The 16,253-nt window shown below is 40.6% G+C and overlaps 1 protein-coding gene across 1 annotated transcript in view; it reads left to right on the top strand.

The window, feature by feature from the left end:
• LOC144728258 (uncharacterized) overlaps nucleotides 1-16,253 on the top strand; it is a 316,355-nt gene that overhangs the window by 54,419 nt on the left and 245,683 nt on the right. The window contains exons 32-46 of the mRNA XM_078607566.1: nucleotides 1,447-1,569; nucleotides 2,942-3,190; nucleotides 4,492-4,614; nucleotides 6,120-6,248; nucleotides 6,565-6,693; nucleotides 7,876-8,019; nucleotides 8,224-8,340; nucleotides 9,053-9,143; nucleotides 10,202-10,485; nucleotides 10,806-11,054; nucleotides 11,974-12,222; nucleotides 13,092-13,340; nucleotides 14,248-14,496; nucleotides 15,068-15,199; nucleotides 15,834-15,857. Of these exons, the coding sequence (XP_078463692.1) occupies nucleotides 1,447-1,569; nucleotides 2,942-3,190; nucleotides 4,492-4,614; nucleotides 6,120-6,248; nucleotides 6,565-6,693; nucleotides 7,876-8,019; nucleotides 8,224-8,340; nucleotides 9,053-9,143; nucleotides 10,202-10,485; nucleotides 10,806-11,054; nucleotides 11,974-12,222; nucleotides 13,092-13,340; nucleotides 14,248-14,496; nucleotides 15,068-15,199; nucleotides 15,834-15,857 (2,541 nt within the window). The remainder of the gene's footprint in view (nucleotides 1-1,446; nucleotides 1,570-2,941; nucleotides 3,191-4,491; nucleotides 4,615-6,119; nucleotides 6,249-6,564; nucleotides 6,694-7,875; nucleotides 8,020-8,223; nucleotides 8,341-9,052; nucleotides 9,144-10,201; nucleotides 10,486-10,805; nucleotides 11,055-11,973; nucleotides 12,223-13,091; nucleotides 13,341-14,247; nucleotides 14,497-15,067; nucleotides 15,200-15,833; nucleotides 15,858-16,253) is intronic.

Genomic DNA, 16,253 nt, shown 5'->3' with positions numbered 1-16,253 from the left:
CTTTCACAGCATTACTGACCTGTAATATAGGTGAATCTCACACTCACTCATAACTACCTTCCACGGATTTTGGGTTCTCTTAAGTCTACTTGCCTGCCTTATTTGACCACGCATAACCATACTGGCCACTGCAGGTTAGTTAAGTCCCGGAGTATATACCTGGGAGCATAGTACACTACAGTAATACATTTGCTTCACCGATGTCTGCTGCCTGCAATGTAAGCCCACAGCTTATAACGTTTGGTATACATTGTGGTCACCCAATCAAACACTATCCAGGCCTTGTCCTGTTTAACGTCCGAGATTTCACAAAAGCAGGAACTATGTGGGCGAATTAAATTTTTATATTATCACGGTTCCTGGGCACATCCTAAATAGGCCCAAGCCATAAATAAACAAGAAAGGTTCTAAGAACTTGGGAAAGCGATGGGGGGAGTGACTTTCAAAGTTGAGCAGTGCGAGGAAAGACGCAGAAGGAGAAAGTTTTTGACCTGCAGCATGGTGATTGAACACACGAGTCAGATGAAATGGTCAATCTGGTATACTGAGTCCTCAATGGGTGGAAGAATGAGTGAAGTTCATGGGAATAGTAACCAGTCATCTTCTATATATAAGGGAAATTTGTGAATATGTGTGTCTGTTAAAAATGTTTAGCATACTTCCTGACATGCAACAAACTTGAAATTGCCATGTGGGTATTTTCCAGACTGTATAGCATGCAAAAATAAAAATAAATAGACTTTTGTATTTTGGGGGCAGGAGGGGTGCAATAATGCATATATTTTGCACGGCAAGTGAGCTGTGACGTCGCCTCTGTCATGTAACCCGTATGCGGAAGCGTAACGGAGTGTGCCTGCTGATGTCACGCACCCTCCCCCCCCAACCCTCCGCGGGTAAAGTGAAATACAAATGTGTTGCAGGTCAAAGGCGTTCTTCGCGCAGCATTGGTTTATTATTTGAGTCGTTTACTGCCGTACGCACCCTGAAAGTTATGTGTCTGCAGCAAGCGCGTGTATGTGTACCTATGGACACACGCGTGTGTGGGGGAGCGGTAGTGTAGTGGTTAGCGTGCTGCGCTATGAACCCGGTGACCCGAGTTCGATTCCTGCTCATGGCCACCACCGGTGACGATTATTTGAACCGGTCCTGGGCCTCCCCTAGGTCGACTCAGCCTCAAATGAGTAACTCGTGTGGTGTGTGAAAATCGCCGCTTGGGAGACAAAGGCGGCCAGGCGTGGTGAATCCAAGTCCTGGGCGAAGCCGGGTAGTAAAACTAGTAGGTGATAAAAGAGTGATCAGGTGGTGACTGACTGCAAGTGAGTGAGTGCCTAGAGTAAAATAATTGTTTTGCCATGGTTGCCTTAGATAGCATTACATTTATTAATGTGTATTTGGTATTCAAGTGTCCATTTTAAACTCAATGACGGTTTTGCTTTTCACCTGCAGATGAAGATGAATGTTCAATCGGAAATAATCCCTGCTTATCCGTAAACAATTCATTTTGCGAAAATAGCATCGGGTCCTATTCCTGCGCCTGCACTTCCGGCTATAATGGCACAACTTGTGAAGGTAATAAATGATCAAACACAATATTTTAGGTTAATTTGTTTTATTTCGTAGGAATTGTATGATTATATGCTGGGCTACTTGTACACCTAGAGTGTAGCGAATCACCCCCTCACTAATAATGAGTTTAATGAATTGTCCCGGTTTCGAGGTCGCTATTCCATTCAATATTAGGTGTGTTATTTTCTACTTCGGTGTACATATCATCTCCATTGGTTGCAGGGTTCATGTGAACCAAACTACCCATAACATCGTACTCAATTTTAAATTATAGATGTTTCACATGCATTATTGCACTGTGAACATAGTAATGAGTTTTGATAGTTTAATCGATGCATCATTGCATACCAGTGTATTATTCATATACAACACATCTTACCCAGCAAACAAGCAGGACATTTTTTGGTGTAAATAATGTCCCCGCTGACACGCAACATGCTACACTATATACAGCCCCGAAATTATTACACTTCCTCGCTCGATACGCATACTCCCTACCACATACATTTTACCGACACCACATTCTATGAAAAAAAAACCGTTCTCCTGCCTCGGAGGGTTAGGGTGATTAGGATTATGTTGGTAGAAAGTAGTTCTTAGAACCTTGAATACAGTTATGGATGCTAAAGTAAAAAAGTGTTACAAGTATTTAGTCGTTTTAAAATGTGGCCTCTCAGGGTAGTACTGATCGATCAAATTATGTGTAAATGCAATCTCACTGTTTATCTTCCCATATTTATCTTCCAAGCTGGTGTGTATACTTCAATTAATTATGCCTGGCCCAAAGATGTATGAATACTTGTTTAATATGTGCAGGATGTTTATAGAGATATTATAGAGATATCATGTACTGTATTATTATTTGATTATAATTATCAGCTTTAACCTTATGGTTGAAATATTGGCAACATATATTTGTATTTGCGAATGTTTCAAAGATTCACAGTGGAGATGTTGAACATCTGGGGACATGTCAGGTTACCAAGTGTGTGGACATATGCTTTTGCTGACCTAGCCCAAAAGATATGTAAAATTATAATGATTGAATAACGGACATTATGGACAATGTACGTTACTGAATACAACAAGTATGAAACAAAATAAGAATAGGTTTTATCCTTTCTGGCAATAAAACAAGTGTTAAAATGTTCAAACACCAAATAGAAACCTTTTCCGAGGAATCATATTTTGATATTGACAAAAAAAGGTCCCATGTAATATGCATCAACCAGCAAGTGTAATGTATCATGCCTGGAATCTAAAATTAAGAGTTTAAAGCACGATTAAAAATGATAATTATTACAGGTTTTTTATATTTATTGTTTGTAAAAAGTGAATGAATGCCTGAACTTACACAGTTTCTTTTTTGTTGCAGATATAAATGAATGCATAAGTGGGCAGAACACTTGTTCAGTCGACGCCAATTGCACCAATACGATCGGCTCCTATACGTGTGCATGCAAACTGGGCTATGAAGGAAATGGCAGGGACTGTATGGATATCGACGAATGTATGAGGGGAACAAACAGTTGTAATAGCAGTATATCGGATTGTATGAACAATAATGGGTCATATTACTGCACCTGTGCTCGTGGATTCACTGGGAATGGAACCTACTGCGCAGGTAAGAGGACACATGCTCAAATGTTAATGGGGAAAAAAATAGGCAGCTTACGTAGATAATGTGACGGGCGATGTAATTAAACTTATTTAAGTATTTTCAGTGCGTATATATATCTTTTACAATTATTGTCCTATTGTGCTATTGGCATCATGTCGTAAGCTAAAGAAGACATTCATAAGAGATCATAAATCTCACACAGCAGTGACCCCCCCCCACTCCTTGTTAGCGGGTGGCCTGCCAAGCAGAGGTCGCAAACGGAATTTGATTCCTTACCCGTACCCGGCCGCACCAGGGTCGCAAACGGATACCCGTACCCTACCCGTACCCGATACCCAGCTACCCGTACCCGGCCGGGTATCGGGTAGGGTACGGGTATCGGGTACCCGATTGCGACCTCTTCTGCCAAGTCACATAACTAAATATGGAGATCCCATCAAGGGCCTTTCTTTATCCACACACTATCCCACATGCCCTGCTACAGAGAAATGGCCAGCCAAATATTTTTACACTCTCAGAATTGGAATTTGCTGGCTTCGAGACTATCAATTCACTGCAATTGAGAATTCAGTGCAATCATGTTTGGCTGAACCAACATTCACACCGAGGGTCTCAGCAGCGCAGGTTAAGTGCTCTGACCCCACCTCGACAACCGGCCACCTCGCTTTTTACTTAGTTTTAACTTATTATAATTTAGTTTAGCTATTGGAAGTGTAAACTATACTGGGCAAGCATAAACAGCTGTTTTTAATGCGCACTGCACAAATAAAAACAATTACTTGTATATATTTGTAATGGAGACTGTCAAAGGGCAGAGTGGCTCTTAGGTCAAATGGGGAATTCACATTTCCATGGTGAGGAAAGACCACCCCGTAGAAATCCTGTTGACCTACCACAACAATGCTTATTTGATCTACCTCGCACTGGAGTTTGAGAAACACTTTTTTTCATATTGCCTCACTCTCCACCACTAATGCTGCACTCCTGACAGCATCATCTATTGTCGCTCACAATGGTTTGAACCTAAATCAAGGGCATACGTTATATATACCTTGCCATCCGGGTTCCTCACAGACAGAATGAGCCCTCACTCGAGATCATATTATGACAACTGTTCAAGTAAGTTGTTACTGAAGAACTGATGGACATATTATTTTTGTTCCTATATAACAGGATCCTTAGGTGAAATTAAATACCTGTGATTGGTGGGAGAATGAATTAAACAATAGAGGCAGAGTAGCAAACTGCAGAACATTGTTTAATGTATTACATTCGAACTAATATGGCTGTTCTTTTGTGTACAGATATAAATGAATGCACGGCCAATCCATACTTGTGCCAGGACACAGAAGAATGTGTGAATATTTTTGGAAGCTACAAATGCGAGTGCTTACCAGGCTACAAAAGGAATGGAACAGTTTGTACAGGTACAGAATATTGTGATGAGGATTTTTTTTGGTGGATCTGCCAAGAATCTGGATCCAACAAAACTACAAATGTCTGTCATATATGCGCTAAAAGATATATAAAAAAAAACTAAATAAAGGGGCAGACAATGCCTGCTTCCCGTATTTTTTTTGCCACATCCCATCAGCCAAAATGTATTCAGAGAGTGCATCTCATCAACAGCATTAGTTAATTACAATAAATCTATGGACCGGTTTTGACATTCATCATCTCATCAGCAGTCAGGCTTGTTTATGCAGTGTGTAGAAGGAGATTATCTGCCACATTGATATTCTCATAGCATCCTTTAAATTACTATGGCCATAATTATCATGGATTTTACCATTTTGCCATTTACTTGTCTGGGAAAGCCTCACTCATTCTCAAGATTGTTTTTAGTTTAAAACTAAGCCACTGTATTGGAATAGTTAGTTCTCATCTTATCTTAACATAACAAGACACTTTACACAGAATTAACAAGAGTACGTATGGATTTAATGGTGGAGATTGAAATAGATGAGAGGAAGCAATGGAGGGCACATCTGTTATTGATGACAGTAAATGATGAATGGATTGAATGAAGGTGGAATTAGTGAAAGCCATATGAGGGAAGAGTAACGGTGGCAGTTATGAGAAGGAGATTAAGGGGTCGTGGGGAGAGCTTGGAAAAACAAGTGAATTTTGAGTGCGAAGCAGAAACTAGGGAGTGAAGGTGACTTTACTGCGGAGGGGGAAGTTTGTTCCAGTGAAGGGGGCAATAAGAGAGAGTGAAATCACGGATTCAGTGCAAGGAGTAGGAACAAAGAGAGAGACAACAAAGATTGAGAACGGAGAGGGTGAGAAGGCACATGAAAAGATACAGGCGTGGCAAGATATGGTGGGGCAAGACCACGAAGACATTTATAGACTAGGGTGAGTTAGTTAATCCTCTTCATCCCCGATGGGAGACACGAGGCCACAATGAGTTCCCTCCACTTCTTCCTGTCCTTAGCAACATGTTGAGCCTCGCCCCGAGAGAGGTTGATCATTGCTGCCAGCTCATCTTTCACGGTCTTGCGCCAGGTGGTCTTGGGTCTCCCAGGTTTCCTTTTGCCCGGTAGTGTCCACCTGAGGGCATTTTTTGGGTATATGGTCCTGGTCCATTCTGAGTACATGCCCGAGCCATTTGAGTCTTGTATTGGAATGTTGGACCATTATATTAATCTTTGTGTTTCATGTTGGAGAAAACTTGAGTTTCGTGAGAACTTGTACATACAACGAGACAGCACTCAAAGGTCGACGTGGAGTGGTTCACAATGCTGTACAGGCTCACAGCCCGATGGATTTGGCAGATTAACGAATCATTACATGTAGACTTTTACGATCCTATACCCGTGTCGTGCACACTCGTACGGAAGCCTGCTGTGCACTAACATTGATCTGTTGGAACCCATCGTTTTGTATATGGTTGCTCGATTGTGATGTGCATTGTTTATATTTCGACCAGATGTTGATGAGTGCAAGGAAAACCAACCATGTGACGCGAACACGATGGTGTGCAGCAACACGATTGGATCATACACATGTCCGTGCAAAGCGGGATACCAGTATAATAGCACACTTCGAATCTGTACTGGTAAGTCTTTTGCCAGCGGGTTTGTTATCAACGCAATATTTACTTGCAGTATAAACCTAATCATATACTGTGAAGTGTTCTTACCACTACAAAGAGCTGCAAGAACGTATGTTCTTCTGAAGGAAGAGATAACGTTACTGGGCTCACATCTCGTTAAGAACAATGACATTGTTCAATTTAAAATGACTGACAAGATAGAGTATTTCTCGAGTCATCGCCTGAGCTTTTGTAGTCTTTCTCAAATGCGTGTGCACATTTGCAATCACACATCGGTACCCTAATTACAAACGCCACGTACATTTTTGTTGTTTCTTAGACACGGACGAGTGCGTCGTTTCATCGTTAAACAACTGCTCGAGGACGACAGGGCTCTGCCAAAATTTCGATGGAAGTTTCAAGTGCCAGTGCATCGATGGCTACACAGGAGACGGAGTCACGTGCACAGGTAAGCTTTGCTTCCACGTGGTGGGTGTCCCCCAGTGTCGAGGTGCCGTCATTCTCTGGCTAGAAAAACGTTTCGTCTTTTTCCGATTTTATTTCACTTAGTGCGATCGAAATCACTTCATGAGACTATTTATTCCAAACTCTTGCAGACCAGTGCATCGGAAGCTGACATCACGGAGCCACTTTTGAGATACGCGCACATTACCTCGTTTGTCCAAGCTAGGGAGTGCTTGCTACATATCCCCAAATGCCCCGCATGGCAGTAAAACCAATATTAAAAAATATATATTGTAAGAGCTGATTTTTCTTTCAACCATTAATTTTTTTACTAATTCAACATGCATTTGTTTGTGACCCAGCTGAAATAATTAACTCACGATAGACATTCGAAGCACTTGCAAACATAAACTCGTATGCTCGTGATGCTTATTATTCTTGTTGTCTTGCTTAGTCTGACTTTAATTGGAATAGGAAAATTGGGCACGAATAGCATGTAAACGGTAAAGGTGCTGGCCCTACTATTACGCCACTGCTGGTAGAGAGGTCTCCACTAGAGGGAGCTCTAGAGCGGCCTACTCTTCCACACTAGGCCGACGTGTTAGAAGTGGTGGGAATACGTATAAAATGTCTTGAAAAGTTAATAAAGCATACAATAGCTACACTCAGATTATACATTTATTTTTAAGAGGCCCAAGTTATAAAACTTGTAGGATATAGTAGTGCCTTTTTTATGAGCCTCATAATATCTTGACTATTAATAATGACGATTATACTAAAAATGCATAGATGCAGTGCCATGAAATTATTTTGTTTATTGAGTTTTGCCAAGCATACGACTGCCTTGTTCTCCCTTATGCTGTACTGTACACGCAGGTTTAGCAATGGAAAGGAAGCGATGCTTCTGGATGTTTAAAATGTTTAAATATGAGGATAGTAAAGTCAAGTATAGCTTCTTATGTTATCACTGTAATGCAAAGCTATCGCAAAGGCGCTGTGTTCCACAGATGGTATAATCTGGCAGTAGGGGCGGTGTTGCTTTGTGATTTTACCCCAATTAAGTTGTACAAAAAGAAAGTTTTTGGCTAGAATGTTCCTAATCACTGTGCAGTCGTGAAGCTCCCGCAAGACCACTTGTAATTCAACTTTTGCATATTAACATACGTTCTCTTGCGATGCACCACAGATATCGATGAGTGTAACCCACCGGAAAATACAACGCAGCCCTGCAAAGGCCCTGTCGGAGTGAGATGTAACAACACCATTGGCCACTACACATGCAGCTGTCCCCTTGGATACTACTTGGACAGTGATGGAGCCACATGCAAAGGTTTGACAATGATCATTTCTAATTTCATGCGCAGAAGCATAGCTGTTTACTTACTAGAATTGTTTGTATGAGGGGAAATCAATTTGAGTGTGTCTCAATGTTAATTCTGCACTGAGGCGACTGATGTCTTGGCATGGCATTTGTTATGGAAAAGCTACCTTAAGGATTTGAATGGCCGCAATGATGCTCATTGTGTTTGTGCAGATGTTGATGAATGCATCAGAGGACTCCACAACTGCACCCAGAACTGCACGAACATCGAAGGAGGCTTCGCCTGCAGCTGCTTTGCCCGTTTCAGCTCTGTGAATGGGACTTGTAAACGTAAGTTGCATCTATCTACATCCTTTGTACATGTGGCTTATGTATATACTCTATGGCCTAATTCTATATCTCTCAAGCTAAGCAGGTTTGAGCCTAGATAGTGCTTATATGGGTGACCAACCAAGCATGCTTAACAGGGTCATAGGCTGTGTAGTTACGTTGGGTGCAACAGAGGCAATGCAGCCATATAAATGTTTATACCGTACTTTTATGCTTCCCACTGTCACAACCTGTACTGATTCAGTGTTTAGAGCCCGTGCTACAATCTCGGATGCCCAGTTTTAATCCCTTGTAATGTGCACCAGTTTGGCAAGTCATATCTGTACATGACCTGGGCCTTCCCAAGGTTGACTCGGCCTAAAATGAATATCTGGCACGCTGTGTGAGCATCAGCACTAGGGATCAACGATTCTAGACGTCTTCCAATTTACATGGCTTAATGGGGATCATTGCCTTTGTGCATATCTACAAGATACAAGCTGTAGGTAATTTTCACTTGAAGCTTTGTGCTTCCTACGGTGATGGGAGTGTATATTATAGCATAAGTATGTGTGTGTGTGGTACATAGCTATAGCAATGCAATTCCTGTCTTGCATAACTAAACACATATCAATAACTGAAGGGATCACTGGTTTGAAATGTACAAACATCTATGGTACCATAATATGCTATTTTGCACGTGAAATAAATTGTACATTTATTTATTTTTCAGCAAACCAAACTTGTGTGACGGATGTTTGCAATGGAACTGGAGACTGTTACATTGATGAAACAACTCTCCCAGGATGTTCCTGCAATTCTGGGTATGAAAAATTGATGGTTCTAGGGTTGTTTCCAAACCAATTGATATTTGCAGCATACTCAACATACTGTGTATAAGTACATAGCAATGTTTCATATCCACAGGGATATATTACACACCAGCACTAGACATTTGCTTGAAAAGGTGGCCATGTGGCTGTGGAGTCAGAGCATTGAGCCAGCAATGCTGAGATTCTGAGATTGGTTTTAGGTTGCCAAGAACTATGGTGAAATTGGGTTCTCAACCATAAACTAAAGTGATGTAATGCTTTCAGTGGGTCACAAACGAATGCATGTTAAATTAGTTTATTTTTTAATGGATTAAAGAAAAATCAGCTCTTAACATAAATAAGGATATTGGTTTGACTGCCATGCAGAACATGTGTGGATATGTAGCAAGCACTCCCTAGCTTGGACAAAAGAGGTCATGTGTATGTATCTCAAAAGTGGTTCTGTGATGTCAGCTTCTGATGCACTGGTCTACAAGAGTGTGGAATAGTCTCATGATGTTATTTCGATCGCACTATAGGTGAAATAAAACTGGGAAAAGACTAAACCTTTTCTAACAAGAACATTTCTGGAATTGTAACATTACATTGTAGACTTGTAACTTACAATTGGATTATTAGTGTGATCGGCTGTGTAATCACAAGACAAGAAACAATACTCTATAGTCCTTTATAATGTTTGCGGTTCATCTTGGTTATGCAAACCCATTTCCTCTCGTGGACAAAGTAACTTCGCATGATTAGTTGCAAAATATTTTTCTTTCTCAACCTTGTAAAGTCTAAAAGTACTTTACTTTTTTAGTTTGTTATGGTAAACTTTGTTATAAATAACTTAACATTTGAAAGTGTGTGTTAATCAGAGTAATAATACAGCTTGTGTAAAATAAAAGGTCATGGGACCACAACTCAGGACTGCAATTGATGTGAAAAGCATTTATATTTTACGTGCTTCTCGGTGCCGTGAAAAATTAGTATACGTTGTCCGCTTGAAGTCATTGATTTGTGTTTCGTATCAGTTTCAACGAGTGTAATTGTTAACTTTATTTCATCAGGTACACCCTCAATGGCACGAGCAAAACGCAATGCATCAATATTGATGAGTGCAGCTTGTCCGTGGCTGATGGACAGACACCTTGCGACTCCATATACGGGACATGCACTGACACAATCGGCAGCTTCAAGTGTGGATGTGTGGCTGGGTACGTGGTCGTTAGCGACAGCCGGACCTGCCAAGACGTGGACGAGTGTCAGAGCGAAATCTACAACTGCACTCAATATTCCACGTGTCATAACTTAGATGGAAATTATACCTGCATCTGCAACAGTGGATATGTCCGTAAGTGTCTTAGTGGCTATTTCTATAGTACCTGTATGAATTTCACATGCAAAGGTCTATACGAATTTTCCCGACAATAGGGATTCTACACATTAATTGTACAGGCTAGCACAACATAAAAACAACAAAAAAATTGCCATGTGTCTACCTCCCATCATACATTTTTTGTCTCAAATGTATAGAAATTTCAATTTTCATAGGAATCAGCCCACGGTATTCCCACCCAGGGTGTATGTTCATTTGAGTTCAAGCATGTAAACGCACAATGTATTTACGAATGTTTCTTATTCAAATCTTTTCTCCCCCCTCCCAACCACCAGAATCGGGAGAGACGTGCGTAGATGTTGATGAGTGTCAAAAAGCAGGTAGTGCTCTCTGTGGTCATGGAGCCTACTGTGCTAACACAATGGGTTCATACGCATGCAGGTGTCTTGAGGGATACGCAGGCAATGGCACTGTCTGCCTGGATGTGGATGAGTGTCTGCTCCCCAGCAACAACTGCAGTGCCAATTCAACCTGCGAGAACACGCCAGGCTCTTACCAATGCAATTGTGATGCTGGTTTCCAAAGTAAGTTGAAGCGTCCGGATTTCCTCTGCGTGATTTTCATGGTTTTGGTATGCGTCAATGTAATCTAGGCTCATCCTACAATAACATGGCTGGAAGGGCGGCACAGTCAAAACACTTGCATGCCACAGCAAGAAAGACCTTGGTGTGATTCCCAACTCGTACGCCTTTCTGTGTGTCTCTTCCTCTTCTGCATGGGGCTTCCTCCAGGCTCAGCGGTTTTCTTCCATGGCAAAAACAAACACACAAATACATAACTGGTAGAGGCCAAACATCCCAATGCTGAAAATGTACATGCAAATGACTGATTTGGGATTATACATAGCAACATTACCCCCTACTCTGAAAAATTAGCAGGACCCTCCAGTTATGTGGCTCAGTAAGGCTTTTCTGAGCAGGCAAGCATAATAATGCAGTAGTTTTTTGTAAAAAAAAAATTGTTCTAAGTGACTTCACCGAAAGACCCAAAGAATATAATAATACAATTATCAATACATACAATAATAATCTCAAGATGAATTGTCACACTACAATCTAACGGTACAATTCTGGGTATGATGGTAAATGTGGTGTATATTTATATTGAGCTTATATTATGTAATTTTCCAGTTAAAATCCATACGACTTCCTTCATAATGTATTCAGAGTGATTTGTTTCTCGGGATTATACACATTACTCATACGAGCTATGAAAAAATAAAAATACATTACACAAACAAAATATCCCACACGTCCACTTCTCATTCCATTTTTATAGCCTTAAATGTATACAGATATCAGCACAGCACTGTTCCCGCCCATGCTATGTAGTATTTTTTCAATTATACAAATAAAGAAAATGTAGTTTTTCTGGGTTCCAGTGGTGAAATACGTATCTAATATTGTTCATGTTATTCAAATCTCCCTCCCTCCCACCCACCAGAAACTGGAGAGATGTGCACAGATGTCGATGAGTGTCTGAAATTTGGCAGTGCGGCCTGTGGGCCAGGAGCCTACTGTGTCAACACAGTGGGTTCATACAGTTGCCCGTGTCTTGCGGGATACATAAGCAATGGCACTCACTGCCTGGATGTGGACGAGTGTCTGCTCCCCAACAACAACTGCAGTGCCAATTCAACCTGCGAGAACACGGCAGGCTCCTACCAATGCAATTGTGATGTTGGTTTCCAAAGTAAGTTGAAGCATCCGGATTTCCTCTGCGTGATTTTCATGGTTTTGGTATGTGTCAATGTAATCTAGGTTCATCCTACAATAACATGGCTGGAAGGATGGCACAGTCAAAACACTTGCACGCCACAGCAAGAAAGGCCTTGGTGTGATTCCCAACTCGTACGGTTTTCTTCCACGGCAAAAACAAACACACAAATACATAACTGGTAGAGGCCAGCCATCCCAATGCTGAAAATGTACATGCAAATTACTAATTTGGGATTATACATAGCAACATTACCCCCTACTCTGAAAAATTAGCAGGACCCTCCAGTTATATGTCTTGTGGCTCAGTGAGGCTTTTCTGAGCAGGCAAGCATAATAATACGGTAGTTTTTTGTAAAAAAAATTGTTCTACGTGACTTTACTGAAAGACCCAAAGAATATAATAATACAATTATCAATACATACAATAATAATCTCAAGATGAATTGTCACACAAAAATCTAACGGTACAATTCTGGGTATGATGGTAAGTGTGGTGTATATTTATATTGAGCTTATATTATGTAATTTTCCAGTTAAAATCCAGACGACTTCCTTCATAATGTATTCAAAGTGATTTGTTTCTCGGGATTATACACATTACTCATACGAGCTATGAAAAAATAAAAATACATTACAAAAAACAAAATATCCCACACGTCCACTTCTCATTCCATTTCTATAGCCTCAAATATATACAGATATCAGCACAGCACTGTTTGCGCCGAGGCTATGTAGTATTTCTTTCAATGATACAAATTAAGAAAATGTCGTTTTTTGGGTTCCAGTGGTGGAATACGTATCTAATATTGTTTATGTTATTCAAATCCCCCTCCAACCCACCAGAAACTGGAGAGAAATGCGTAGATGTAGATGAGTGTAAAACATCTGGCAGTGCGGCCTGTGGGAATGGAGCCTACTGTGTCAACACTGTGGGTTCATACAATTGCCCATGTCTTGCGGGATACATAGGCAATGGCACTCACTGCCTGGATGTGGATGAGTGTCTGCTCCCCAACAACAACTGCAGTGCCAATTCAACCTGCGAGAACACGGCAGGCTCCTACCAATGCAAGTGTGATGCTGGTTTCCAAAGTAAGTTGAAGCGTCCGGATTTCCTCTGCGTATTTTCATGGTTTTGGTATGCGTCAATGTAATCTAGGCTCATCCTACAATAACATGGCTGGAAGGGCGGCACAGTCAAAACACTTGCACGCCACAGCAAGAAAGGCCTTGGTGTGATTCCCAACTCGTATGCCTTTCTGTGTCTCTTCCTCTTCTGAATGGGGATTCCTCCAGGCTCAGCGGTTTTCTTCCACGGCAAAAACAAACACATAAATACATAACTGGTAGAGGCCAAACATCCCAATGCTGAAAATGTACATGCAAATTACTAATTTGGGATTATACATAGCAACATTACCCCCTACTCTGAAAAATTATCAGGATCCTCCAGTCATATGTCTTGTGACTCAGTGAGGTTTTTTTGAGCAGGCAAGCATAATAATGCAGTAGTTTTTTGTAAAAAAAAAAAAAGTTCTATGTGACGTTACCGAAAGACCCAAAGAATATAATAATACAATTATCAATACATACAATAATAATCTCAAGATGAATTGTCACACTACAATCTAACGGTACAATTCTGGGTATGATGGTAAGTGGTGTGTATATTTATATTGAGCTTATATTATGTAATTTTCCAGTTAAAATCCATACGACTTCCTTCATAATGTATTCAAAGTGATTTGTTTCTCGGGATTATACACATTACTCATACGAGCTATGAAAAAATAAAAATATCCCACATGTCCACTTCTTATTCCATTTCTATAGCCTCAAATGCATACAGATATCAGCCCAGCACTGTTCCCGCCCAGGCTATGTAGTATTTTTTTCAATGATACAAATTAAGAAAATGTAGTTTTTTGGGTTCTAGTGGTGAAAATACGTATCTAATATTGTTCATGTTATTCAAATGTCCCTCCCTCCCACCCACCAGAAACTGGAGAGAAATGCGTAGATGTAGATGAGTGTCAAACATCTGGCAGTGCGGCCTGTGGGAATGGAGCCTACTGTGTCAACACGGTGGGTTCATACAATTGCCCGTGTCTTGCGGGATACGCAGGCAATGGCACTCACTGCCTGGATGTGGATGAGTGTCTGCTCCCCAACAACAACTGCAGTGCCAATTCAACCTGCGAGAACACGGCAGGCTCCTACCAATGCAAGTGTGATGCTGGTTTCCAAAGTAAGTTGAAGCGTCCGGATTTCCTCTGAGATGTTGCACGATTGTTTTGGTATTCATGCCAAGGTAATATAGGATCATGCTACAGTTCAAGGTAACCTTTCACGTAACAGTATAATGGCTAAGAGCTGTAAAGGGATACATGTTATCTCCTCCAAACTTATATTGGGGGGAAAGCATTTGCTTTGGAATATCATGGCGACGTAACTTATTATAGTATATACTTTTAAATGGAAGTGACCAAATAAAACCCACACATATGGGGCAATAGAAAGCAGCATTTTGGCATGAATATGTTTCAGTTTATGAAATGTTTTCACCTAATAATGTGCAGGATAAAGGTTCCGCTGCTCAGAATATAGAGCTCGTATTGAAATATTTAAAATATATAAACATTAAAGTACTATATTTATTTCAAATAAGAGACAAATAAAGCAACATTTTAATCGATATAGGAAGTTAAACGAACTAAAAAAACATGCAAAAGTAGTGTAAACTCAATACAAAAGAATGTTTTTTTTTTATCATCTACACTGCGTATATGTAAAACGTTACGTTAAATTATTTCCCTTAGGTAATGCTACTGTGTGCGAGGACATCGATGAGTGTGGGCGAGTCCCAGCTGTGTGTGGCTTGGGAACGGTTTGTGAGAACACAGTGGGGTCATACCGCTGTCCCTGCGCTCCAGGATATCAACGGGACACAAGTAAATGCTCCATTGCCATCCTGCGTTGTACAGGGTATCCATAACAGTGGGATTTGTTTCAAGCCAATTTGTGTTCTTTTTTCTGGCCACACAATATTGAAAACAAGATTTTTGTATACATTTACAAATGTACCATCTAGATAACTACTACTGCGTGGGCTTTCGCAGTTGCGCTGTGTAACTTCAGAGCTTTACTGCAAAAGAATCGTGAAAAAAACTACGTAGGACGAGTCTATTCCTGACATAGTTTTTTTTTATAAACCACAGAAAGCTTCAGTGATGTTTGGCAGGCCCATGACAGAAGCATTTGAAGTAACCACAGTTGACATGTCGGTGAACACCTGGGACTCTCCTAAATCTAGATTTGTATCACCAACCTCATTGCGGGTGTGGAGGTTGAGAGGGATGAGACCTTTATGATGAGTCTATACATGGCCATGTGATATTAGCCTCATTGGATTTCCTGTAAATAGTGATATAACAATGTATTTTAATTCAGCATTTTAAAATAATTATTATGCCTTTTCAATATTTTATATATGTTTGCTGAACATTTGTTTTGATTAAAGTATATTTTTCTACGATTAAGTTATGACGGTGCTTAATGGTGCTATCTTCTTCTCCCCCTCTGCAGGTGATGGAAATGCAACATGCTCACGTGAGTCTATCTCCCTACCCTTGTGTACGCTGCATTACAGAGCAAATAATAGAGAAAATGTACCATTAAATATGAGGGATATTTTGGAAATTTGATCGGACTTTCAGTCAAATGTACAATTAGAAATTCTGATGCCACTGAATAGAATATCTTCCCACATCACTATTTTCTCATATATGGTACTGTAAATATTTCAATGATGGGAACTGTGTTAATGGTGCAAGACTGTACATTAAGGGCCAGCAACCTGCGGCTCAGGAGCCGCATGCGGCTCTTTAAGGGACTGCTTCGTGACGTTATTTATTAAGGATTACCGTCTCGTATTCATGTGCATTGTGTGGCTCTTGTAATATTGAGTTTTTTTTTACCGATTTAGAAAAAATGGCTCTTCTTGTT

The sequence above is a fragment of the Lampetra planeri genome, chromosome 28, assembly GCF_965212315.1.
Source record: "Lampetra planeri chromosome 28, kcLamPlan1.2.h2, whole genome shotgun sequence".
Lineage (NCBI taxonomy): Eukaryota > Metazoa > Chordata > Hyperoartia > Petromyzontiformes > Petromyzontidae > Lampetra > Lampetra planeri.
This window is presented reverse-complemented; position numbering and strand designations above follow the sequence as displayed.